This window comes from Mirounga angustirostris, unplaced genomic scaffold (genome assembly GCF_029215605.1).
Source record: "Mirounga angustirostris isolate CCGP_5_RB_7025 unplaced genomic scaffold, mMirAng1.0.hap1 SCAF_14, whole genome shotgun sequence".
NCBI classification, from domain to species: domain Eukaryota; kingdom Metazoa; phylum Chordata; class Mammalia; order Carnivora; family Phocidae; genus Mirounga; species Mirounga angustirostris.
In genome coordinates this window covers 72,682,081-72,705,577 of record NW_026991722.1, presented here as the reverse complement: position 1 = coordinate 72,705,577, position 23,497 = coordinate 72,682,081, and the positions used below count along the sequence as shown (strand labels likewise).

Below are 23,497 nucleotides of genomic sequence, written 5' to 3'. Positions count from 1 at the left end.
TCAGACCCGCGGCCGATTGGCGGTTGCCATAGCTCCGGTTGGCTTGACAGGATGGCGGCGGCGGGGCGGCGCGGGCCGGGTCTTCGGGTCCCGTGCTTCCCGGCGTCTAAGGCGGGCGGGATGCTGTGACGCGAGCCCCGCCAGGCCTCAGGCATGGGCTTGCCGCCGCCCTCCCCTCTGCTCTTGGGGCTCCTCCTTCTGCAGGGCGTCCTGAGGCCGCTGGGGGGGGACCTGGGTGTGTACCGCAGGACAGGGGCCTGCAGGCCGGGGGTGGGGGTGAGTGGGGGCTGGGGACGAGGCCTTTAAGGGGCCAGACTTGGGACTCCTCCCGGAGTCCTTGCAACTAGTAAGTCCGCCCTTCCCCTTCCTTCCCGCCTAGTTTTCATTCCTGCTTTCATCCACATGACCGGCCCCGCGGTCAGTGCGTCCCTGGTCGGAGGCACCGAGGATGTGACCGTGTCCCTGGCCCTGCTGCAGGACAAGGAAGGTAAGACGTCGGGCCCTTCCTTTGGGGTGGCGTTTTGGGGGGCGCAGGGCCAGGCCGCCCAAGGAGCCGGCGAGGTGGCATCGCAGGAGGTGGCGTCCCTGGGGTGCCCGGCCGCCGTCCCCTGCAAAGTCGCCATGGGAGCAGGGGTAGGGGGCTGCTGTGGACCAAAGAGGACCAACGGACAGGCTCAGGGATAGAAAGCTTGGGACAGTAATGGCTAGCATTCACTGAGCTATCTGTCTCCTGTGCTTTATATGCATCCCCACATTTTCCTAGTAAGAACACTAATATCCTTTCATGCCATTTAACAAATGCAGACACTACAGTTCAGAGAGGTTGTCACTTGTCCGAAGTTGCACAGCTTGTGGTGGGCCCAGTCCTGGGCTTGGAAAAGGATTCCCTCCTAGGGAGCCTGATTCCAGCGTGCACACCCTTAGCTGCTGAGCAATACGGCCTTGCATCCTAATCTTCTCTCCTAAAGGATTATTGCCGGTTCCAGCTTGTGGAGTGCTGACCAATGAGACAGAAGACTGGAGCTTGACTGTGACGCCCACTGTGATAAGACCAGAGGTAAAAATGTTCTTGGTAGCACCTGCAGAGACCCACAGTTAGTGTTTCTGCAGTGCTCTCGTGGTTGGACATGATACAGTTTTCTCTGGGCTTGGAACTACCATGAAACTGGGGGTTATCAGATCTACAGGCACCCGCCCAGCCCAGAGGTGCTAACGCTAGGGTCAGGGGTCCTTGGACGAGTTTCAAGAAGTTTGTGAACCTTCTGAAATGATCTGTAACATTATATGTGCATTTTGATGAGAGGGTTGGCAGCTTCCATCAGATTATCAGATGGACCTGTGACTCAAAAATCTTCATGAACCACTGACCTCACCCAGCTCTGAGCTTACGTGTAAGGATACTCAAGCCGGAAGAGATGAAATATCTTCAATTTAATAAATGTTTTATTGAGTACCTAGTATGTGCAAGACACCAACTCTGGAGATAAAGGCTGAGAAAGGCAGACTTTACTTGCATCCCAGGAACTGGGGATTGTTCTCATTGACTTTTTGTGTGTGTATTTAATTTCTGCTGATATGCTGGTAGGAGATAAAGAAAGTAAAAAGACGTGGACACACTGAGTTAATTTACCAGACAGACCTGTGTTTAGTCTTCTCTATCCAAAAGTGGCTTGCTTTTCTGTTAAACTGAAGATAAGGAATCAGGGCTTGCAACAGGGTGGGATTGAACGGAACGATGTCATCTTTGTGTACAGTTCTCCTTTTGTAAAGTGAACTGAGGCTGATGTGTGATTTTATTGTGTTTTCCATTATGTGTTCTTAAAATGATTCACGCTGTGTTGAGTCACTTTAAAAGAGACAGCGTATTTTCCTTTCAGAATGCGTTGGATGTGACAGTGAGGTTGAAGAGGGGATGGCAAAGGTGTTCCTCTAATGAGATGGGTTCCTTCTCAGAGTCTCCGTGTGTGGTCCAGACTCTTCTGGTTTCAGCATCTCGCAATTCATCCTGTTTAGCCCATCTACTCATTCGAGCGGAAATTTATGCCAACTCTTCTTTGGCCCATAATGCATCAGGCAAGTAAAGTCTTTGATGGTAAAAACATTCATGCCAAACATTATCTGTTGGACTCAAAGCATGTGCCACGTGATCTGTGCGCTCTGCTCTTGAGTCAGTCTTGCTTTTCTAAACATACTTCCCTTTTGTTTAATTTTCTTATTTTAGAAATTTTCACTTTGTCCTATTTTACTTAATTAGGATCTATTTTATTTTACTCTAGTGTTTGTGTCCTTGTAGACTGCCTTCAAGGGAGAAAGTGAAGTTTGTTTCTGTGTATTGATTCTTGTGACCCCATCTTGAAACAAAACCAAAAACAAAAAAGCAAGGGAAAGATTAATGGAGGAGTTTACAAAACAAACAAGCAAAAAAACCCACAATAGATTTTCAGTGAAAGCTTTTGCCACCAGCTGCCTTTCCAGAGGCGGCTTCTTAATTTATGGAAGTGCGTGGCATTCTCTTGTTTAAAAACAACACACACACACACACACACACACGCAAAACACACTGTTTACTATTCTATACCTTTTAAAATAAATTCCATATAAATGTAGGTTCGCCTCGTTCTTTTTAATAGCTGCATGGTATTCCATTGTGTGGAGAACCCTTGTTTACTTGACTGGCCTCTTCCTGCTGGAATTGAAGGCACTTCCAGCTCGTGATGTGTAACCAGCACTGTAGAAGACGTCACCGCGCACATGTGTGTTTAGACTCGAAAGTGGTATCGTGTCATTCTCCCTTTCCCGTGGCAGTGTTTTCAGAACAAGAGAATGTAGGGCGCCTGGGTGGCTCAGTTGGTTAAGCGACTGCTTTCGGCTCAGGTCATGATCCTGGAGTCCCTGGATCGAGTCCCGCTTCTCCCTCTGACCCTCCCCCTCTCATGTGCTCTCTCTCTCTCATTCTCTCTGTCTCAAAATAAATAAATAAAATCTTAAAAAAAAAAAAAAGAACAAGAGAATGTAGGTGTGCCGGTGGGTGGTGAGGGGTCTGCTCTGATAGGTGCCACCGCCATGCCCCCCGTCTCCTGCAACCAACTCCAGCATCTCTTGCCTTTCTGGTCATCTGGGATGAAGGGAGATGCGTTCCTCCTTAGTAGCAAAGGTCTGTCACTTTGAGACTCCCACACCGTCAGTTCCCTCATCACATGCCCTCCCTGTTGTCCTCCGTGTGATTTTGGAAGTGGAGGAGGATAGGGTAAGTTAAGATGGCGCCATTCAGCGGGCCACTCTGCCCTCAGCGTGCTGGCATGGAAGGGTCTCCAAGATAAATCGCCAGCTGTGGAAAGCAGATGCAGATGGGTGCCTACAGCCTGGAATGAGAATATATATTTATATGTGCATAAAGAAGTTCTGGAAGGCTATCGAGACGCCAACCATGTGAGACCATTTGGGAGAGTGGTGTGGGAACAGGAAGGGGCCGGCTGTGAGGACTTCACCGTGTACCTTTTTTTAGATCCTCTTGAATTCTTTGAACATGTGAATCTGTGACCTATTTAAAGGTTTAAAGTTTCGTTTTTAGAAGAAAAAACAATCTCTAATGTTTAAAATTCAAAACAAACCAACAAAATAATATCCAGTGGGGGCTTAAAAAAAAGTATGGGAGGGATTAATGGTAGCCCTACCATTCAAAGTGGTGGCTTTTTTTCTTTTAAAAAATGTTGTTTTGATTACATTTAGGTAATAAATAAAATTTCTTTTAAAAAATATTCACTACATTTAGGTAATATTTCAAAACGTCTTTGTACAAATAGCCAAACTTAGGAAAATTAGAGTATTTGTATACTGGTAATTATGAGATGTCTGCTCTGATCCCATGAAGGTATGAAACGTTTTGCACCCAGTCAGACAGAGCTCAGAACAAGAAAAAGGATAGAAGGACAGACAGGAGGCACATGGTATGCCTCGTAACAATGAAGCTAGCAAATGGCTGAGGAGACATAGATAGATACACAAACATCGATCTATATATCATATAGTAAAACCCTATTCTAAAATGCCTTGCTTCCATCCCATGGGTTTGATTGTGCTGATGGTCAGAGCCTTGCCTGGTAACATAGTCTGTTATTCAGACCTTCTCCTCATTTCTGATGCCATTGACATACTGGGGTTCTACTATCCTATAGCATAGACTATGTAGTTAGAGGTTCTTTAGAGAACTTCAACTGTCATGTCATTGAAGTTAACTGTTACATAGAGTTTAAAGAAATAATCGCTGCAGGGGCTCCTGGGTGGCTCAGTCGTTAAGCGTCTGCCTTTGGCTCAGGTCATGATCCCAGGGTTCTGGGATCGAGCCCCGCATTGGGCTCCCTGCTCAACGGGAAGCCTGCTTCTCCCTCTCCCACTGCCCCTGCTTGTGTTCCCTCTCTGGCTGTCTCTCTCTGTGTCAAATAAATAAAATCTTAAAAAAAAAAAAAAAAAGAATCGCTACATAGTTTTTCAACATGTACCAAATCCTAGGGCAAAAATAAAATTCAGGGGGCGCTTGGGTGGCTCAGTTGGCTAAGCCACTCTTGATCTTGGCTCAGGTCTTGATCTCACAGTCGTGAGTTTGAGCCCTGCATTGGGCTCCACGCTGGGTGTGAAGCCTACTTAAAAAAAAAAAAGTAACATTCAGCAGACTGAAATTTTACCCAATAAATTATTGCAGAGAAACTGGAAACATTACTCTCTGGATTCTGAGTTAGGTTGAAATGGAATATAACATATTCCTTTTCCAATCCATGTAAAAATTAATTTCCTCCACACTTTCACACTTGAACCAGAATCAGGATGTGAAGAGTCGGGTCGGCAGTGCGGTAGGATATGAGGTTGAGCAGGTAGCGTGATTAGATATAATCTTGTGGCCATATAGGCCCCAGATAAGCTGTCTGAAATGTCACCGTAGTTTCGGTTTTATGCTGGAGGAGGTAATGAATTTGAAGGAGTCAATGCTTAATGTCAGCCGTGTTATGAAAGGGATTGTTCAGCATATTGAGAAATAAAATCAGTGCATTACATTTATCCCAACTAGTCAGTTTTAGTCACTTGATTATCTTTAAGATCAACCGTGACTTTCAGTTTATTATAACTGGCGTATTTTCCTATATTTGGGTTTTTGTGGGCGTAGTAGATAACAGGCCTCAGATAGGGTTTACGCATAGCTCAGGGATTCCTTAATGTGTCATATTTGGTCCTGGTGATTTGTAAAACAATGATTCAGCTTTCTTTTGTGTGTCCAAAACGTGGCAGTGCTTTGTCAGTGTTTCATAGCTGGACTTCTCTGTTGTTTTTACTTTTCAGAGAATGTGACTGTAATTCCCAACCAGGTGTATCAGCCCCTTGGTCCTTGTCCTTGTAATCTGACAGCCGGGGCCTGTGACGTTCGCTGCTGCTGTGACCAGGTGGGTATGTCCTTTCTGATCATGGGCACAAAAGTTCTGATACCCGAGAGCATGTGAAGAATACCAGCAGTTCTCCATCCACAGCTTTTTGAGGGACGGGCTTTGAAAACTGAGATTGTGTTTTGTGTTGCAGGTTGTTTTCAAATTGAGTATTTTCTTGTCTAGTCCCATCGGTCTAGTTTAGGGAAGGAAAAAATGGATCCCTTCCGATAAAATCAGGATTGAGATGATTATACTGAGAGGGTGGTGTTACTGTCTTATTGAGAAGCCTCCATGGAAAGGTAAAAAGGAAGGAAAAGACACTGTTTCAGTGATTTTTTTGGGACATCTGTAGAGGTGCACAACCCTCATGACAACCCCATTTGAGAACGTTTCCATCACCTCAAAAAGAACCCCTTGTGCCCCTCTGCAGTCTCTCCCGTGCCCGCTGCTCATCCCAGGCCCCTCTTCATCTGCGCTCTGGCTCTATGGGTTGGACTGTTCCGGACACTGTGGATTCTGACAGCCTGTGGCCTTCTGTGTCTGGCTTCTCTCAGGCGGCATCTTGTTTTTAAGGGTTCCACGTTGTGGCAGGTTTCAGTGCTCTGTTCCTTTTTATGGCTGAGTCACATTCCATTGCAGGGATAGACCACAGATTGCCAATCCGTTTAGCAGATGATGGACATTTGGATTGCTTTCGCTTTTTGGCTGTGATGAATAAAGCTTCTGTGAACATTTGTGTGCAAGGGTTTGTTTGGACATGGGCTTCTGTTTCTCTTGGGTGTAGTACCTAGGAGTGGAACTGCTCTGGTCTATGGCAACTGTATGTTTAACCTTTTGAGGAACTGTTTTCCGAAGTGGCTGCACCGTTTTACATTCCCATCGGCAGTGTGGAAGGGTTGTGATTTTTCCCATGTCCTCACCTACATTTGTTACAATAATCTTTTTGATTTTAGCCATCCTCCTGGGTGTGAAGTGGTATTTCACTGTGATTTTGATTTGCATTTCTGTAGTGGCAAATGATGTTGAACATCTTTTAATGTGCTTACTGGCCATTTGTATATCTTTGAAGAAATGTCTATTTAGTTTTTATTTTTTTAAAAGATTTTATTTATTCATTTGGGAGAGAGAGACAGAGAGAGCACAAGCAGGGGAGAGGCAGAGGGAGAGGCAGAAGCACACTCCCTGCCGAGCAGCAGGCCTGACGCGGGGCTCGATCCCAGGACCCTGGGATTATGACCTGAGCCGAAGGCAGACGCTTAACCATCTGAGCCACCCAGGCGCCCCAAGAAATATCTATTTACACCCTTTGCCCATTTTTTAATCGGGTTCTCTTTTTGTTGTTAAATTATAAGAGTTCATTGTGCCTTCTGGATACTAGTCCCAAATCAGGTATGGGATTTGCAACAAACATCCCCCACTGTGTAGGTCGTCCACTTTCTTGTAGATGGCATTTGAAGCCCAGAAGTTTTGTAATTTGATGAAGTCCGATGCGTCAATTTTTTCTTTTGTTGCCGGTGCTTTTGGTGTCTTATCTAGGAAACCGTTGCCTGATCCAGGTCAGATACGTATTTCTAATCCTTCTTTGCGACTTAAGAGCAATGAGAGATGCGAAAGAGGCACATTTACTGGGACCCGAGTCACTCCCATTTGCGGTTGAGCGCAATTATATCGTGGTTGGTTTCATAAAACAGAAAAGGGAAAAGTAGAAAGGAGAGCTTAGGGCCTTCATTTATATTGTAATTCTCATACTAACAATTGTACTTATAATAACAATTATATTTAATTTAAGAATACAGCACATGATAAATCAGTATCAGTAGAAATGTCAAGATGGTATTCTCTTCCTCTGTCTTCCAGACTGCAGTGCTGCACCCGGTTTCTAACTTCTTTTGTGTTTGTCGTATTTGGTATCGATGTACACGGCACCAAGCACTGGCCTTGCTTAGTCCTCTGGATCAGTGATGTCATCTCATAGCTGCTACTTACCACGTTAGACACGATCAGTTGTTTAATTTGAATTGTTCTTGTTTAAAATTTATTTTTCTACTGTCAGTAAACAAGGGATTCAGGGCATACTTTTAGCTCTCAATGCCATGTGAAACAGGGAGGAATATGGATGAATAACCAAGTACAGGAACCAAGTCACTTCTTGATGACATTAATTGGGTCGTGTTCTCATACGGACCTTAAGGATTCTTACAGAGTTCGTACTGTTTGCCCTGACTCGAAATGTCTTTAGGTTTCTCTGGGCTAGGGATTTGGATGGTGATGGCAATTAAAAAGAGAGGAGTTTACTCTGTTTTATTCCCCAGTTGGAGTCTATTCCATATTTTCTTCTCTTCATATTGTTTTCTTTCTTTCTTTTTTTTTTTTTTGTGGGCACATCTTACGTCTCGAGTAAGGATGTGGTTCCCTGGAAGGTTTGAAATTCCTGACCTGGAGGCTCATTATGGAATTGAGAGAAATTCTAGCAGGATTTTACTTCCTGTGAGCACAAAGCGCTCGTAGCCTGGACAGAGACTACGTTCCACGCCTCTTCAGCGGCGTCCTGCTCGCCTGAGAGCTGAGGGGCACCACAGAAGCTTCTGTCTGCTCACTGCTCCTCTGCGTTTCCTTTCAAGGAATGCTCGTCCGATCTAACAGAGCTGTTCAGAGAGGCCTGTTTCACCGGCGTTTTTGGAGGCGACGTCAATCCGGAGTTTGACCACCTGTGCTCCGTGCAGGAGACCCCCGGGGCCCCTGGCTGGTTCCCGTTCCTGTGTGTGCAGTCCTCGCCGGCCAACTCGCCTTTCCTGGGCTACTTCTACCACGGCTCCGTGTGCGTGTCCGGGCGCGGCCCACGGGTGCCCACGGCCTCTCGCGGGCCCAGGCCTGACCACCTCCGTTCGAGATTCGGTCCTAGATTTCTGTTAGCAAGTTTATTTTGCTTTAAGTATTTGAAAGAATTGGGCTTCACTGAAGAGAAATTGTTGATACCACAAACAGTTAATAGTGATCATCTGGGTTTGGGGAAGGAGTGCTGGGCTCCCGGGGTCTTGATTTTCTTTCTTGTACCTTCCCCGATGTTGAAATTTTACACCTGTCTTCTTCTTATTATTATTGAAGTAGAATTCACGTAACATAAAATTAACCTCTAACTACTTTCAAGTGTATACCTCTGTGGCTTTTAGTCCACGTATTATTTTTGTAATTAAAAAAGTAAAGCAAAAATTAAAAGAAGAATTGTTTTTAGCAGATAATAGCTGCGAGTATTAGTGGTAATCCTTCTCATTGATTTACAGTTCCCCTCGGCAGCACGCTTCCTTTGAAGTGCATCTGCATACTGATCTAAGAGACTTTTCAGACTTTGGTTACAAGCAAGGAGATCCGATCATGACTGTAGACAAGGCATATTTTACCATTCCGCAGGTAAGAATTTCAATTTTAATGTGCTAGGGGCCTTTGATATTTTTTCCCATCCTGTTGTTAATTGAATTTCTGCACTCAAAAAGTCTCATCCTAAGTTCCTTATTTTTCTCCTGTGGAATTGCCAGGCACTCAACTCTTTATGGTCTGTGGATTTTATTTTTAACAGCCTCTCTTAAATTAGCCACTGATTTTGCTAAATCTCAGAGTGAACTTAACAACCAAAGACATTCTATCAATTTCCATAGAACTACAATTATGCACTTCTGTTAGTTTGACAGCCGATTTCCAGTAAGCTATAAGTATATAGTTTAATATAATATTCCAGAACTTTGAAAATTATCTCAAGGCTGTGGAGTTTTATGTGATCTTTGTTGTTTTTTTTTTAAGTCCAAAATCATATATCTGTGGGAAGAAAACATGGGAGTCTAAACCATCTCTCTTCGCTGTTCAAGGACTCCATTTTTATGGTTTTAACAAAAATCTGGTTGTCCCGAGGGAGAGAAAATGAAGTTGAATATAATCCTGTTTCTGCAAAGTAAATGGAGCAAGGAGTTTTCTTTGTTTTTGTTAAATACTTCTACTCCTCAACCAGTGGCTTCCAGACTTTGATTAGCAAATGATCTACATAGTCTATTTATGGGTCATCTAGTCAGTGAACTCGTTATTGAAACTAACCCAGCAGGAGGAGCAGGCTGCGGAAAGCAAGTCTGTATGGGACGCTGACCTGTATGTTCTGACTTGAAGAGAGGTCATAGCCCTGCTGGGATTTCCCCATGCCCTCAGGTGTCCCTGGCTGGGCAGTGCATGCAGAACGCGCCGGTGGCATTCCTTCAGAATTTTGATGTTCGCTGCACCACTAGTTTGGAAGCGTACCGAGAGCAAGATGGTATTATCAATGCGAAGATCAAGAATGGTGTGGTAGGAGGTATGGCACATTGGTTTGAGAAGAGAACGTGGGGCTCTTGGGTGGCTCATTCGGTGAAGCAACTGACTCTTGATTTCGGCTCAGGTCATGATCTCAGGGTCGTGGGATTGAGCCTTGCGTGGTTGTCGGGCTCTGCACTCAGCGGGGAGTCTGCTTCTCAGCCTCTCTCTCTTCCTTTGCCCCTCCCCACGCGTGCTCTCTCTCTCTCCCTCAAATGAATAAATAAATCTTAAAAAAAAAGGAATACAGACGTGAATGTCTACATAAACTGTGATCTCATGATATAAATCACTTCTACTGGATCAACTTAAAATATCTGAACTGCCAATTGAGGAAAATGTTTTCTTCAGAAGAAGTCCAGTTCCATAGGGCAGCATGTTGATGTTAGTTCTTCTTTACAACTGGAGGTAAAACTCACATAACATAAAATTATGTTAAAGTGGACAGTTCAGTGACATTTAGGACCTTCACAGTGCTGTGTAACCACCCCCTCTGTTCAGTTCCAGAACATTTTCCTTCCCCTAAAGGAGACCCTATACCCTGGCCCCTAGCTGTCTCTATGGATTTGCTTGTTCTGGGCTTTCCATATAAGAGGAATCCTATAATAGGTGGTCTTTGTGTCTGGCTTCCTTCACTTAGCATCACGTTTGCAAAGTTCACCCACGCCGTGGCACGGACCAGAACTCCGCTCCTTTCCGTGGCTCGGTCCTAGTCCATCCTGTGAATAATTGTGCCACATATGTCAGCCGTTCATCCTTTGATGGGCATTTGGGTTGTTCCCCACGTTTGGCGGCTGTGATCGTGCTGCTGTGAACGCTGGTGTGCACATGTCTGTTGGGCTCACGTTTGCATCTCTCTCGGCTGTCCACCCAGCAGTGGGGTTGCCAAGTCGCGTGGTGATTGGACTTTCTGAGGAAGCACCAAACCGCTTCTAGAGCGAGCGCACCACCTTCCGTTCCCACTGGCAGTGTCCCGCATGTTTGTTCCTACAGGAGAGTAGCTCTCTGCATCTCTGTCACTGACTGGAATCTCCTCCTCAGCCATTACCAGATGCCAAGGACAGTGGGGTTCCCACGGCTGGCGTTTGGGGAGTGGGAGAGAGGTTGGTAGCTTGCACACAGGCTGGGCGCAGTTACCATAGTTGCCTGATAAGCTTTCCCTTGAATAAGTAAACACGATCGTGTTGGGCCGTGTCGTCCTCGGGAGGCTAACTTCTGTATCTTTTCAGGCATCGTTACGCCAAAAGTGATCTATGAGGAAGCAGCCGACCCAGACAGATTCATCACCGGGACAGGTATTTGAATTAACGCTTTCATATGACCTCTACAGAAATATGTAGGTCATTTCTTATAAATAATACGCAGTCCTAGAGGAAAATAGATTTTTATGAAGAATTTAAGGCGGTTCACAACACAGAGTTTTGTCTGCTCCGCTTTTGGTTTGCTCCTTATTCTGTCTTGCCTTGCTTCTGAGAGTGGTATCTGCCCATCCTCACAGCCCTGAGTTCTGTGGGCTCCAGGGTCCCTGCTAGTTTTCAGGGCCTGTGGACCTTTTCTGAAATGTTGTTCAGGGAGCCAGCATGTAGGCTTCTTGCTCTCTTTTCTTCTCCTTTTTTTTTAAATAACTAAACTTTGCAGTTTTGATGCAGCCAAACAAGTTATTCAGAGTTTGGCTAATAGTACCAGGACTTTTGTTGTGCATGAAGGATATTTGTGTTTCCTTACAATGTGTTGAAATTCTCAAATGTATTCATTCATCAGATCTTAGCAAAGTACCTACAACATAGTAGTGAGCTAGACATCAGGCCTCTGCTCCTATGGGGCTGACATTCTGTAGTCCTTCATCTTTGACAAATATTTGACCGAGCGTGTGCTGTGTATCGAGCTATGAGCCGCATTCTGGGGGTATGGAAATGGAAGGAAAGGGCAGACTTCACCCAGGACACTGTGATGCTCTCGAGTAGGGGGCCAGTGCTGACTTGGTGGGGCCAATAACAGACTTGAACCCAAGGAGGGTCGTTAATTTATGAAAGTATTTTTTATTTGCAGAAACACTTTTAAGCAATGAATCAGCCTCCAGAAACGTGAATGTGGAAGAACATTATATTTTCAGATGGAATAATAATACAATCAGCGAAATAAATGTCAAAATTATTAGAGCAGAAATTAATGCCCACCAGAAAGGTAACTTTGTTGAGGGCAGTGAGAATGTTTTCAGCTTAAAACATTTTTTTTTCTTTCTTTACGATTCTCATAATTATTACACATAAAACTAAGTCAGACTTGTTTCTTATTTGTATTTGTGATTTAATAGAAAACATTTTTTTCTTTTGCATGTCAAGATGTAATTATAAGGTAAAGAAAATAACACTATGAGGGATAATTTCTTTTCCTAGTGAAATGGTGCACATTATATTTTTATTTTGTTTTATTTCTAGGGAGCATGACACAGAGATTTACAGTAAAATTTTTAAGCTATAATAGTGGTGATGAAAAGGAATTTTCTGGGAATCCAGGTAAGACAGTGTATGTCAATTGCTGATCCTACAAACATATTTTAATTCAATTCTCTTGTGCTACAATGATTATAACTCACTCTCTCCAATTTTAGTTTGTGACTCTAACCTTTCTCTTTCTCTTTTGTGACACTGTATTCTTTTTCTGATAACAACTTTTTTTTTTTTTTACCAGACGTGTTGTAAGTGTAGTTGTAAATGCAAAACATTCTTTCTCTTTAGCTACTAGTCTTTTGAAAAAAAGATAATGCTGAATAATGTTGGTAAAATTAGCTTTTATAGAACTAAGAAGCTATAGATGATGGGTTCCTAACCTGGGGTTCTGTGGTGAGACTTCACAGGGACTGTGAACTTCCGGTCATGTTGTGCATTTTGTGATTATGTACAAATATAGCATCACCTGATTTGTTGTGTATTTGTTTGCTTCTTTAATTCACCGTTGCCTCCTCAGCACCTGGAACAGTAGGGAGGACTGCACGTCCAACATGCCAGCCGCTAGCCGCGCAATGTGGCCAATGGCATATGTGGAAATGGTAATATTTGGATATATTGAGTTGAATAAAATATATTATTCAAATTAACTTCATCTACTTTTTCTCTCTTTTTTTAATGGGGCTACCAGAAAAACATTTTTAAATGTCTAAAAAATTCTAAAAATGTGTCATATTTTAAAATCACATATGTGGTTTGCATTATATTTCTCTTTGGCAACACTGACTTGGACTATAGTAGGTGTCCAGTAAATATATGTTGGATAAACTATCATTGTTTTTTTAAAAACTTGTTTCTTCCTTTTACTACTCTTCATTAGGCAGTAAGTAACCATGAAGGAACAACTTTTTAAAGTTAAAGTAACTTTTTAGTTTGCGTGATTTTCAATATTTGTATATGTTGATTTAATAATGCATGTTCCATTTTACTTATATATATATTTTTCTTTTAAATGAGATTTTAGTGTACTTGTTAATGTGGAATTTTGGATTTTATGGTTGGATTTCAAAGCAGCCTCCTGGAATTTAAGGGTTTTCATGTCATTATTTAATTTCACAGGATTTCTGAGAAACACCATCAAAATATGTGAAAAATGTTGACGCTCTTGTCAAAAAAGAATGAATTGATTACGAGCCAGAACCAGTCAATCCGTGAGATAGTTTGTGTCTACGCAGCCATTCATTCTCTAGCACTTTCCAAGGCAGGAAGGGTTTTAGGAGGAGTACACTACATGGGCCCGATTCTCAAGGAATTAATTCTCTTATTTGGAAAGACGGCACCAGGTCATAGAGACAACAGAGAACAATACAAGATAATTAATAAATGTGTGCTGGACTCACGGACAGGCATTCTAGAACTTCAGAGAAGTGGAATGTTGACCGTTCACCTACACTTCCCATCCTTAAGGACCTGTGTGAAGTCTCTGGTTTGTGCAGGTTCTGATCTCAGTGCTGCAAGAAAAGCAGAGTCACAGTTCTGCCCTCGGCAAGTTTCTATTCTGGGCTGTGTGGAGGAGATTGTACCTTGGAAAGCAGATAGTGCGGGCTGGGAACAGGAATAACCTGGGGGCGGCCAGGGAGGCAGCAAGGAACGGGAGGTGTGGGTGGGCAGCGATGAACCCTGGTTCAATTCCGGCTGGTTCAGGAATGCTGAGCAGTTACGTGAGAAACACAAGCACTAGGCGTGAACCCTGATTGCATCTTGGTTTGTAAAAATGGCTCTAAAACATGTTTTTTTGGGGACACGTGGAAATAGAGGTATGAACTGGATATACTTTGATTATTGGGAATTATTCATTTTCTCAGGAGAAATATTGGTATCATGGTTATGTAGAAGGATATCCTTCATTTCAGGAGATGTATGTTAGAGCTTTTAGAGGTGAAGTGTCAAGTCTACAACTTATTTTCAAAAGGTCTTGCCCAAAATAAATATGTATGTATATGCTTATGTAATACAGAGAAGACCAATCTGGCTGGAAATTCACGGTTGTTGATTTTGGGTGGTATTCCTTTCAACTCTTGCGTACATGTGAACATTTTCATAGTAAAAAAGTGGAAGCAGTAAGGCAGGCTAATAGGAGAGAACGGGAATAGGACCTGAATCGTCCCGGGGTGGGACTGATTTACCAGAGTGTTCCATCGAAAGGTTACTTTGGTGTAAGTCTCCTTTCAAAGCGCCTGGGACCGACCAGCAGTAGTGATCATTCAGCAGTACTTAGTAACTGGCCTGCTTGGCGTTTGATTCCCTGGTGTGAGGGCCCTGGACTGACTCTTGCCTGCTCGTGTCTTTTCAGATTTTAATTTCAAAATTTATTTTAAAAAGTCACACAAAAAGCTTTGTTTAAAAAAAAAAAAAAGGAAAGAAGATGGTTTCTCTCAAGTGTATTCTGACAAAGCTTTGCCTGTATGTTTCCTTTCGTTGCATATTCCTCTTTTATACTATTTGATGAGGAGGAGTTGCTATGTTAGGTTAACTTTAGCTACCTCTCATTATTGTGTTTGTCTAGGTTACCAACTTGGCAAGCCTGTTCGAGCTCTAAATACCAACAGGATGAATAATGAGATGACTTTATACCTTTGGCAATCGGGTAATCTGGTTTGGTAATATGATTCGCTCTTTGATAAACTAGAATTGGAAATACTGCCTTATTTTGATTCTAATCAAGTAGTTAATCACTTTAAATTCTGGTTGGTTTATTTAGCTGGGGGTGAGGGTGGGGAGGGTGGAGGAGATCATGCTTCTACAGCTTTCTTTAGCTTGGTTTTAAATTGAACATTGTTTGCTCCTGAAGTGCTGGTTATTTATAAGAGAGATTTAAACATGGGGTTGGCTGGGGTGCCTGGGTGGCTTGGTCGAGCGTCTGACTCTCGATTTCAGCTATGATCTCAAGGTCATATCTCAGGGTCATGGGTTGGAGCCCTGAGTCCAGCTCCGTGATCAGTGGGGAGTCTGCTGGAGATTCTCTCTCCCTCTGCCCCTCCTCCTGCTCACACTGGCGGCTCTCTCTCTCTCCAGTAAACAAACAAAATCTTTAAATACGGGGCTGGCTGGAGAGTCTCTTGTCATTGTTGCCTGTAGCCCAGGATGCTGCTAATTGGACATTCGACCATAACTTTGTTCCAAACAATGGAAAATCTTTGCCTTGGTGGTGAGTGCCCGCATCTGCCAGAAGGCATTAACTTTCATGTTCAGAATAAACCATTGATCCTGGGCCAGGTATTCTGATATAGAAAGGCGCCTTTGTTCAGCTTTGAAAGGATTAGAGTAACAATGACCTCAGTTCTTGAGAAAATTGGAAACTTTATTTCTACTGATTGTTTTCTGTTTTCCAAGAGAAACTTTGAAGTAAATCTTTACTTTCATTTAGCAAAAATGGTAAGAGGATAATCTTTTTATTTTCTAGCTGGAAGGGGTTTGTGTGCATCAGCAACTTTCAAACCCATTTTATTTGGAGAAAATGCACTATCTGGATGTCTTTTAGAAGTTGGGATCCATGAAAACTGTACTCAGCTCAGGTGAGCGTATCATTGGCGAATCTGCCTGTGTTTTGAGTGGTTTGTTTAAAATGAATTCACCCCATGAAAACTAAAGACAACATGAATGTGAAAAATTGCAGTCTGCATAACACACTTGTGTAAAGTGGTAGTGGACAAAAATTACAGTTTCTTTAGAACTGTTTCAGGGGCGCCTGGCTGGCTCCATCGGTTAAGCGTCTGACTAATGGTCTCAGCTCAGGTCTTGGTCTCAGGGTTGTGAGTTTGAGCCCAGTGTTGGGCTCTATATTGGGTATGGAGCCTACTTAAAAAAAAAAAAAAAGAATTCTTTCTTGGGACTAGAGCCCTTTTATCCATGTTTATGCAGTTACTCTGCTAAAGTCTGTTCATTATTAGAACCCAATACTCTTAGAAGCGTAAAAAGGACAGGAGGCAGGGCACCTGGGTGGCTCAGTTGGTTAGGTGACTGCCTTCAGCTCAGGTCATGATCCTGGAGTCCCAGGATCGAGTCCCACATCGGGCTCCCTGCTCAGCAGGGAGTCTGCTTCTCCCTCTGACCCTCCCCCCTCTCATGTGCTCTCTCTCTCTCTCTCATTCTCTCTCTCAAATAAATAAATAAAATCTTTAAAAAAAAAAAAAGGACAGGAGGCAGATATAACTCGTGTGAATAACACTGAAAGAATACATAAGCCTTGGGGCGCCTGGGTGGCTCAGTCGGTTAAGCATCTGCTTTGGCTCAGGTCATGATCTCAGGGTCCTGGGATCGAGTCCTGTGTTGGGCTCCCTGCTCCACGGGGAGTCTGCTTCTCCCTCTGCTGCTCCCCCTGCTTGTGCTTTTGCTCTCTCTCTCTCAAATAAATAAATAGAATCTTAAAAAAAAAAAGAATACATAAGCCTTGTTACATGGTGTATAAGGAACTTTGCACTTAATTGTCTGGGTGGCATTTGGAAGGTGTGTTTATGGATATGCATATGCATTCTTTTTTTTTTTTTTTTTAAATTGAGGTGAAATTCATGTAAGATAATTAACCATTTTAAAGTAAATAGTTCGGTGACATTTAGTGCATTCATGATGTTATACAACCACTACCCCTATTTAGTTCCAAAACATTTTCATCTCTGCAGAAGAAAACCTCTGCCCATTAACTATCCCTCCCCGTTCCCCCCTCGCCCAGCCCCTGGCAACCACCCATCTGTGTTCTGTCTCTACGGATTGACCTATTCTGGACATTTCATATAAATGGAATCCTACAATAGGTGGCTTTTTGTGTCTAGCTGCTTCCACTCAGCTTAATGTTTTCGAGGTTTATGCGCGCTCTAGTAGGTGTCAGTGCTTTGTTCCCTTTCGTGGCTGAATCCTGTTCCACTGTACGGCTCTACCACGTCTTGTTGATCTGTTCATCCATTAAGGGACATCTGAGTTGTTTCCAGCTTTGGCTGTTGAACAATGCTGCCATGAACGTTCATGTGCCGGTTTTGGTTTGAGTCCCTGCTTTCAGTGATGTTGGGCGTATACCCAGGGTTATATAGTAACTAGATGTTTAATTTTTTGAGGAACGACCACATCGTTTTCAGTGGCTGCACCATTTTATATTCCTACCAGGAATATGAGACGGTTCCAATTTGTCCACATCCTCCCAACACTGGTTAGTTTCTGTTGTTTTGATAGTTGCCGTCCCAGTAGGTGTGAAGTGGTATCTCGTTGTGGTTTTTAATTGCATCCATTCTTACACCCATTTCATCTATAACACATCCTGAGTAGCGTGGTTCTTTTGGGAGCTGAGAAAAGATGGGGAGGCACTAAGCAGGGAAGTAGATTGCAGGTGTAAGTTACCCGCAAAGCTCTTGGTCGTGGGGAATAAGGCTGGAGTCTGCAGTCTCTCCCCTGAAGTTTATAAGATTTGTACCTGCCAAAGGCATCACCAGAAAGGAGGGATGCTAAGTTTCAGTTTTTTTTTTTTTTTTTTTCTAAGAGAGGGAGAAGGAGAGAGAGAAGCCCACGCAGGCTGCAGTGTGGGACACAGCGCAGAGCTTGATCTCACAACGCTGAGATCACGACCTGAGCCAAAATCAGGAGTCAGATGCTCAACGACTGAATCACCCAGAAGCCCGCTAAGTTCTAATTTTTAATCTTCACTTAATCTTCTGGCGCAAAATTCTAGCTAAAATATTTAGGTTCCTTTTGCTCTCGGATCCTTCTGGCCTATAAATTTATCCTGGTAACTTGGTATGTGATCTACGCACCTCCCAAGTTTTATGACACTCAGTGGAGCCTGTAAACTACATGATACCAACATTTAAAATCCAAAGTAAACGACTGCTTCTGTATGTCTTCCCCTGGTGGCTCAGGTCCATCCTGGACGGGCCATGGAAGAGAACGCAGACGCCCAGCCAGCTTTTAATGCCACTCCCTCTGGCAGATTTTAGTTAGGCCCCCTGCAAGCACAACCTGGAAAGGACTTCAGGATGAGAGCCACTGGCCATGTGCTGAGAAATGTCTTACTCTCTTGCAGGGAGAATGCTGTCGAGCTGCTTGACTCATTAATACAAGCAACTCATGTTGCGACGAGAGGCAACTCTGATTACAACCATCCTAGTGACGACTGGCTCGAAATAATCCGTAAGTCACAGCTGCGAATGTGTGCTGCGTGTAACTTGCTGCTAGGAGTGCACGGCGCTGGCCATGCGTGGGAGCCCACGGGATGGGTCTTCCTCCTTCGCTGAGGCTCAACTGACATTTGTTTAGAGGTTAGCTCTCCGGGCAGCAGGCTCTTCACATCCTTTACCTCTTCTTCATGATGCCTTTTGTGTTTTTTTTGTGCTTTTTTTTTTTTTTTAAGAGGAAATCCACATGAAGTTCAGATTGCCCAGTTGTTTTATGAGCTAACAGCCTTTGTAAAAGGAGATCTAAATGAAGATTGAAGATTTTCAGTGCATTTCAATTTGCTTTGCTGTTTTCGTTTGCAAGGAATATAGGCAATCGAGACCGGACTTTGTAATTTATAAAAGCAATGTTGTTAATTTAAAACAAGGTGATTGAAAAGATGATGCTGAGTGAAAGAAGCCAGACAGACATGACCCCAAACTGCACGGTGCCATGTGTATGAAAGGCCCAGATCGGGCGGATCTGTCGCCACAGAGAGCAGATGGGTGGTTGCCAGGGGCTGGCGCAGGTGGGAGCAAGTGAGGAGTGACCGCTGATGGATACAGGGTTTCTTTCTGGGGCAGTAAAAATGGAATTTGGTGATGGCTGCGTAGCTCTGAATATACTGAAAACTACTGAATTGTACACTTTAACTGGGTGAATTGTATGGTGTGTGAATTGTCTCTCAGGACAGCGGTTATAGCAGAAAGAAGTGCAGGGATAGCAGATAAGGGTAGCAGGCCCCACCCAGGCTGGGTAGAAAGGCTGGAGTCCTGGGCCTTTGGGCGGAGGCATTTTCAGCGTTGCGCTGGCAGGGGATCGAGCGCGAGGAGGTGGGGTGCGCGAGGCCCAGGCAGTGGCTGTGAGCCACACTTCCTCGCCACAGCAGGCCTGGGGTCACCTTCCGATCTAAAACGTCCGTCTGGCCGCCACTGAGCTGTCGCTCACTCAGCTCGTCAGGGCAGAAGCTCGAGGGTTCAGTTGGTCGTGGCGGAGCTGGACCCCAGACCCAGGCTTCCAGCCTCTTTGCTGGCTCCCTGGCTGGCAAATTAGGGGAGTCTTGAGTGTGGAAATGTGCCAACAGGACAGCTTCTGCTAGTGCTCTGATTAATGGCATTGTCTTCTGGGGCCAGAAAGAATTGGCTCTGCAGCATCTGCTGTCCTAAGTCCCCTCGTGTCACTGAGGATCCTGCTGTTCCCCTCCCCTCTGCCTGGCTGGTGGTAAGCAGCTTTTTGGATCCTGCTTTCCATACCACCTCCGGTCACTTACGCTCAGCAGCCTGGAATTCACACAGAGGACCACCCAGACATGTGCCTGTGCTCTCCTCACCCCTTGTGACTTGGTTTGGATCATTACGACACCCGGGTCCCCAGCCCTCTTTGGGCGGTGAGGGATCATGTAATATGTCTGTGGGCCGGAAGCGCCCCATATCACTCTCTGACTTTGGGAGGGGTCCTGGGGGCCATGGGGCTCTCAGGCTGTGATTCACTGACCCTCTTGTGCCCCGCTCTTAAGTCACTAGGCCCAGAGTTAGATCCTCATTTGGAGACAGAATCCAGAGGTTGGGGCTTGTCAACCCCTGGGCTTTGCCACGAGGCCAGCTGGATGGGCTGTGGCATGCCCGACGGATGGAGGGAAGGAGTCAGTAAAGCACCTGAGAAGTAGAAAGAATGGGAGGTTTCAAGACGGAGAACCCAAGGTGGTTACGTAAGTCTGAAGTGATGACATTTTGCGACCTTCATGGTGAAGGCACTTGGCTTCTACGTTGTCTCTAAGCCAAAATCAACCCTGATCCTGGTTGATAAACAGAAGAGATGTCGAACGTGTGCATTGAGGAGGAGGAAGTTGGAAGTCATAAACTGTCACCAACTTTCAAGTCCCTCCAGTGTCCCCTCACAACTTGCCACCCACCTCCTGTAGTTATTCATTTCTTATTCAGTTGTATTCTCTTCCCTTGTGTTACTCTATTGCTTCTTCACTGTTTAATCCATCCTAACTACAGTTGTTCGCATGGATTGTGAATGTCTTAGACGGCTTGTACTAGAGCAGCAAGAGCATGGACTCAGTCTCATGGTATTTTACTGCAGTTGGTTGGTATTTCTGCTAAAACTCTGGGGGAGCTTGGAGCTTGGGAACTGAATCAGGATGTCTGGTTTTATTATGTGGGTCTGGGATTTTAAAGTTCCGGTGACTGAACAGACCAGGAGACGTTTTGAACACAAGGGCTAGCAGAGGCACAGAGTGACGATACCGAGAGCCTGTTAGAGACGAGAAATGCCTTCATGTGATTCCCATCTCAAAACATTTCCCATTTCTTCCCCGTATCATGGCACTGTAGGAAAACTGCTATTATTCTTTCCAAAACGCACAACTTGGTATTTCTTTTTTTTTTTTTTTTTTAAGATTTTATTTATTTGTCAGAGAGAAAGAGACAGCACAAGCAGGGAGAGCGACAGAGGCAGAGGGAGAAGCAGGCTTCCCGCTGAGCGGGGAGCCCAATGCGGGACTCGATCCCAGGACCTTGGGATCATGACCTGAGCTGAAGGCAGACGCTTAGCCGACTGAGCCACCCAGGCATCCCTAACTTGATATTTCTATAGGTGCAGATGCCCCTGATACAGGTGCAGACCCTCCCATCAGTGTGAACGGCATCTGCGTGGATATTCCTGCCCGGCTGCATATCCGCATCCTCATCTCAGATGCTGGTGCAGTGGAAGGGATTACTCAGCAGGAGATACTTGGCATAGAGACAAGGTATGATTGCATCTTGGGTAAGTGTAATTTAGAGAGAGTCAGTAGAGTTGCTGGTGCTCCAAAGAATAGGGAAATGCTAATGTGCAATCTGATTGTTTATGAATTGTAGTTATTAGCAACATGATTATGTGTATAAATGAAATGTGTTACAACTATGTGTATAATGGTAACTTGTTCTCACAGGTATTTATAAAGCTGTGTGTAAGGGATTCTGCATGGTGTCTCGACGTACAAAGATGAAATCTGGGGGGGAATATAATAATCCATGCATACTGAGTAGGGAATACTGTGAGGAGGGGTTTCCCCAAGGGGAGGCTGGGGTGCAGTTGCCAGAAAAAGGGGACGGGGGGCTGGATAGGCAGAAACAACAGACGTTAACCACCAAACGGCTGGTAGCCCTCTTCTGAGAGTGATGTGGTGTGTGCGTACATGATGTGTATAGAGCACCTTCGTACTCTGCCCGGCACCTGGAAAACCCTCCAAGATGGCTAGTTGTTGCTGTTCTTCTTATTATATTGTTTGTTTTTGTAGCAGGGTGATCGGCCTGTGAGGTTCGCCATGCTACTCTCTCTCCCTGTGCATATGTTGGAAAGTTTACATCGTTCAAAGGGGGAAAAAGCACTAGTAGAATTTGAAGCTTCTTCAAGAGAATCCCAGTTTATATTGTTGCTGTTGGTTCCCTCATGCTCTTAACAGACTAGAAACGAATGGTGGATGTGTTACCTGCATAATCTTTTCCTCCCAGGTTCTCTACGGTGAACTGGCAATTCCAGTGTGGGCTTACTTGTGAGGATAAGGCCGATCTTTTCCCTGTCAGTGCATCTGTCCAGTTTATTAAGATACCTGCACGGTTACCCCGTCCACTGACAAGGTAATCCAGTTGATAACCTAGTTACCATTATTAGGAGGCAGAAAAACAGATACTTGAAAAGAAGAAGTTTATTTCTTTAATCAAGTTTGACACATTTCATCAAAAGCGTGCTTTGTTGTGCCTATTGTAATCTTCTAAAATGTTTCCTAGATTCCAGATCAATTTTACAGAGTATGACTGTAACAGAAATGAGGTGTGTTGGCCGCAACTTCTGTATCCATTGACCCGGTATTATCAAGGTAGGGTAAAGCAGATTTCTGGAAGGGTTATCATTATGTTTTGCCAATTAAAATATTTTTAAAAAATATGTGTCACAGAAAACTTAAAACACATAGAAAGAGCTTTAAATGATTTACTAATAAGGTTGCCACTTAGGAGTGATCACTATTACTATTACTGTTTTGGTTTATTTCTACCTAATTACCAAAATAGTTAAGAAATAAGAATTGTGCTTCATTTGGTTCATTTTCTTGCAGGGGAGCCTTATTCTCAGTGCGTGGCCAAGGGCTTACTGTTGGTATCCTTCTTGATATTAGCTGCATTCCTCAGTAACCCCTGGACCAGAACATGCAAAGCTTGAAATTCATCTACCACCTGACTTCTCACAGACCACAGACTTTTGCTTCAGTGACTTGTCGTACTCCTGTGTGCCTCTCTGTAAAATTGTAATAAATGCAGTGCTTTATTTTTGTAAAATTTTTTTTAATTAAGTGCACTGTGAATTTAATTCACATATGTAACTATCTGGATGTGCAGAGCAATTCAGAATAGACATTCTCATCGTTGGATGAGACTGAGCAAAATGCACAAGAGGGTCAACTGTGTAAATAAATGTAATTAGAAGCTTTTGTGTACCACAAGTTACTAAAGTCACAGGAGTTTCGGGGTACGTATGTTATTCTTAGAAAGTTAGTATTTTCTCCAAATTTGTATGTATTTCTGATGAATTGTTTGGTTAATTTCCTCTATTCCAAAGAAAGAATTAAAAATTCTTAAAGCCTTAAAAATGTGTATACTATGAAGTGTATGTATTATTTTGTATATATACACAAAATAAATTGATGAGGGAAGATGTGGAGGCTGAGGGAGGGCAAGTTATATTGGGAGGAGAGTAAAACAAAACCAGGAGGGGAGGTCAGCAAAAGTATGATTAGGTACAGGAATCATAGACCCATGGATTTAAAATAAACTGATTTTCAGTGAAGGATAGTTTTTCCTAGTTGAGGCTTGAGAGAAAATCCTCCTGTGGCTTCTTACGAGGGGACACACAGCATGATGCCGGGGGTTGGGAGGGAATGGATGTCTTCAACCATAGCCCAATCTTGGCCACATGGCAAATCTCTGCATTTTCTCTGTGCCCCAGACATATTTAGTCATGTTTCAGATGGATTTGGACACGGTCAGTAAACCTAATTTTGAAAAGTGACTGTCTTCCCTTTCACACTCTGATGGAATTCCTGGGGCTTCCTGACTTCCCGGA

The 23,497-nt window shown here is 44.0% G+C and overlaps 1 protein-coding gene across 1 annotated transcript; it reads left to right on the top strand.

The window, feature by feature from the left end:
- Positions 1–64: 64 nt before the first annotated feature.
- Positions 65–23,014, top strand: TCTN2 (tectonic family member 2). Its single transcript, XM_045887815.3, has 18 exons — positions 65–235; positions 380–487; positions 969–1,057; positions 1,878–2,073; positions 5,332–5,432; positions 8,036–8,232; positions 8,696–8,822; positions 9,606–9,747; positions 10,976–11,041; positions 11,796–11,930; positions 12,185–12,262; positions 14,760–14,840; positions 15,657–15,768; positions 18,261–18,367; positions 20,993–21,146; positions 21,892–22,017; positions 22,168–22,256; positions 22,494–23,014. Exons 1-18 carry the CDS (start codon positions 154–156, stop codon positions 22,595–22,597), a joined length of 2,094 nt encoding a protein of 697 aa, XP_045743771.2. The 5' UTR covers positions 65–153; the 3' UTR covers positions 22,598–23,014.
- Positions 23,015–23,497: the final 483 nt, after the last annotated feature.

Coding starts and splice junctions, on each gene's coding strand:
- TCTN2 (XM_045887815.3), top strand. CDS start 154: ATGGGCTTGCCGCCGCCCTCCCCTCTGCTCTTGGGGCTCCTCCTTCTG. Junction 5,433..8,035: donor TTCGCTGCTGCTGTGACCAG/GTGGGTATGTCC, acceptor TTTCCTTTCAAG/GAATGCTCGTCCGATCTAAC. Junction 21,147..21,891: donor ATACTTGGCATAGAGACAAG/GTATGATTGCAT, acceptor TTTTCCTCCCAG/GTTCTCTACGGTGAACTGGC.